This window comes from Hyalella azteca, unplaced genomic scaffold, assembly GCF_000764305.2.
Source record: "Hyalella azteca isolate HAZT.00-mixed unplaced genomic scaffold, Hazt_2.0.2 contig4890, whole genome shotgun sequence".
In the NCBI taxonomy this organism is placed as follows: Eukaryota; Metazoa; Arthropoda; class Malacostraca; order Amphipoda; family Hyalellidae; genus Hyalella; species Hyalella azteca.
Window position 1 is genome coordinate 57,256 of NW_025935099.1, and position 2,507 is coordinate 59,762.

A 2,507-nucleotide genomic window follows, 5' to 3' on the forward strand; every position below is an offset into this window, starting at 1 on the left:
CACACAGCTCGTTCCAAGCTGTGTGCAAAAATTAAAATTTTCTTAATTAAAAGCTTAATAACTGTTAATTAAAAGCCTAATTAAGTAGTGCTCAATATTCAATAGTGTTCTAATTCAAAGCCGTGTCGTATTCCAATACAGCTCACACAGTGATCGGAATTTGAACACGTGGATGTCGGAATTACATATTAGTACAATTTGAAGCGCGGTCGGAATACGTCTCACCACGTGCCAAATATAGTCACACACAGTGTCAAAATATAGGGATTTGGTAGCCTCACCAAATGGTAGCCTGGTAGGTTTGCATTCTAAAGGCTTTTAAATAAATATGGCAACATTTTGTGACATTTCATCATTGCTGGTACGTAGTATGGTGTATTGAGAGTCACCTAAAGCAAACAGAACTAACTTGAGTAATGCATACGCCATACGGTTATTTTATTATAGTTTTTAATTTCTGGATGCGTCCTTAATATGTCGGAATATACAGCGTTTACCCTATTTACAGATTGGGTTTTGGAATAAAGCACAATTAGAAACATCATAATGGTAGTAACCAAAATCTTGCAGCATTGAACTTTTTTTTTCATAGTTAGGGTTAAGACTTGTGGCAACAAATGCACCCACCAGCCTGATCTCTGTCAGAAAGCATTGAACTATCAGTATCCAAGCAAATATTTTGACAAAAATGGAAATCTTGGACTCAATGATAATTCCCAATGCTCGACTATCATCACATTTCTCTATAATTAGAAAAATTTCAAATTCAAGGTTTCTGTGTATGAATTGCATTAGTTAAATAATATTGAATGATTACCTATAACTCTATATATAGTATAAGCTATAATTATTCAAGTAATTCAACAGCCATGCTGCCATAGCAGACCGCTGAATTCTGAAAGGGAACAAAATGCTTTCCACTTCGGCACTTCCAGAGTTCCAGTGTTGTGTAATGAACATCAAAGACAATCATTACAAACTCAGGCTGTAAATGGATTTCTAGGGAATATCTCTCTTAAGAAAGTAACCATTCAGCTCATAGCCTATTGCTATGATAGACTATAGTCAAATTTACCTAAAACTATCCTCAGGTGTTTTAGTCTGGTGGGCGTATCTTTCTTTGGGTCCACACATTTCTGTTGGCTTTTCTTCACATCGGCGGAGGAAGTGTTCTTTTTGAACATTATTCAATTTTCATGCTACCTCAAATGGTGAATAGAATGCATTACCATAACAAAATGAACCATCACAGACACGACGCAACCAGGGCTTTCATCGTATTCTGTGGCACCAAAACAGGCAGCAAGTTCATCATATACAATGTGTTCGATTCCATAGACAAAGGTATTCGAAAAAGTGAAATTATTGAATTTGCTGTGCCTATTTTTTTAATAAGGGGACATAAAACAAGTAGGACTAATATTTTTCATACATGCATACAATAGCTAATATGTCTTAAACTTGAAACATGTGTGATCATTATATGAATGAAACAGCAGAGCAGCAGAGATATTCGTGACTGGTCCTGGCTCAGAGAAATTTTAGTAGGAAAAACATTATTATGTGTTTCCTCAAAAAAGTTACTTGAAAGAATGATCTAATGACAATGAAAATGCGAAAGGGGCAATTTAATTAAAATACGGAGTCGCTTGAGATGAATCGAACAATTGCAACATAAATAATAAAGCAAACATTTTGGGGGTTCATTAATTTCTTCTTTTTAATTGCGCCCGAACAATTCATACATTTTGATATTCCGCTTCATACACTTTCTTCAATTTTACTTTTTGCTGGACAGATAGCGCCTTTTAAACAGCGCTAGGCAGTGTTGATTGCAATTCTGAAATTCTTTCGTAAACTTTTTTCATTTAGTTTCTAAGTATCAACATCCGCACTATCGAGAAAATCATAGCAATAGCCGTCACAATAATGACTAAATGCAGAACAAGCGGATGGCGCTCGACTTAATGAGTAAATGTTGTTAAAATATATATTCCTTTCTTATTCGTCGGTCGACCCTGGATTACTTCAACGCGATGCCAAGCTGTAACAAATTCGGACATTGACTTCTTGTAATGGAGTTTGCATTCCCACACTCCTGCGTCACTTAACATAGCTGAAGTGATGACCATGGAATCTTCTGTTCTTATGTCTACATTTGGAATAGTTTAGTGGATCTTGCCATCGTGATACCATTCCATGACCAGGTCATATTCTTAGAAAAGTTCAAGACCAGAACTGCCACATCGCAAAGAAAAAGTCTCGCCTTCATGGACAACCAAGGTGTTTTTCGGGGTCTCTACCGTTACACCTATGATGAGAAGAATTTAGTCTATTCCCGAGGTAAGCGTTACTAAGAATGACCACACTCCGGAATGCCGTGGAGCGCTATCATAAATGAACAAGTCGTCGTCCCGAACTTCTACGTTCAACAGATTGGGTGCAGGTGACATCAAGGAATAAACTGACACAGGAGGTGCAACGTGCTTCGAGTTGTTTGAAGTTAT

At 36.9% G+C, this 2,507-nt stretch overlaps 1 protein-coding gene across 1 annotated transcript in view; it reads right to left on the reverse strand.

Annotated features, from left to right (window-relative positions):
• LOC108668654 (ral GTPase-activating protein subunit alpha-1) overlaps positions 1–1,281 on the reverse strand; it is a 24,528-nt gene extending 23,247 nt beyond the window's left edge. Inside the window, exon 1 of the mRNA XM_047880185.1 lies at positions 1,076–1,281. Coding sequence (XP_047736141.1) covers positions 1,076–1,184 — 109 coding nt within the window. The 5' untranslated portion in view covers positions 1,185–1,281. The remainder of the gene's footprint in view (positions 1–1,075) is intronic.
• Between the last annotated feature and the right edge of the window lie 1,226 nt (positions 1,282–2,507).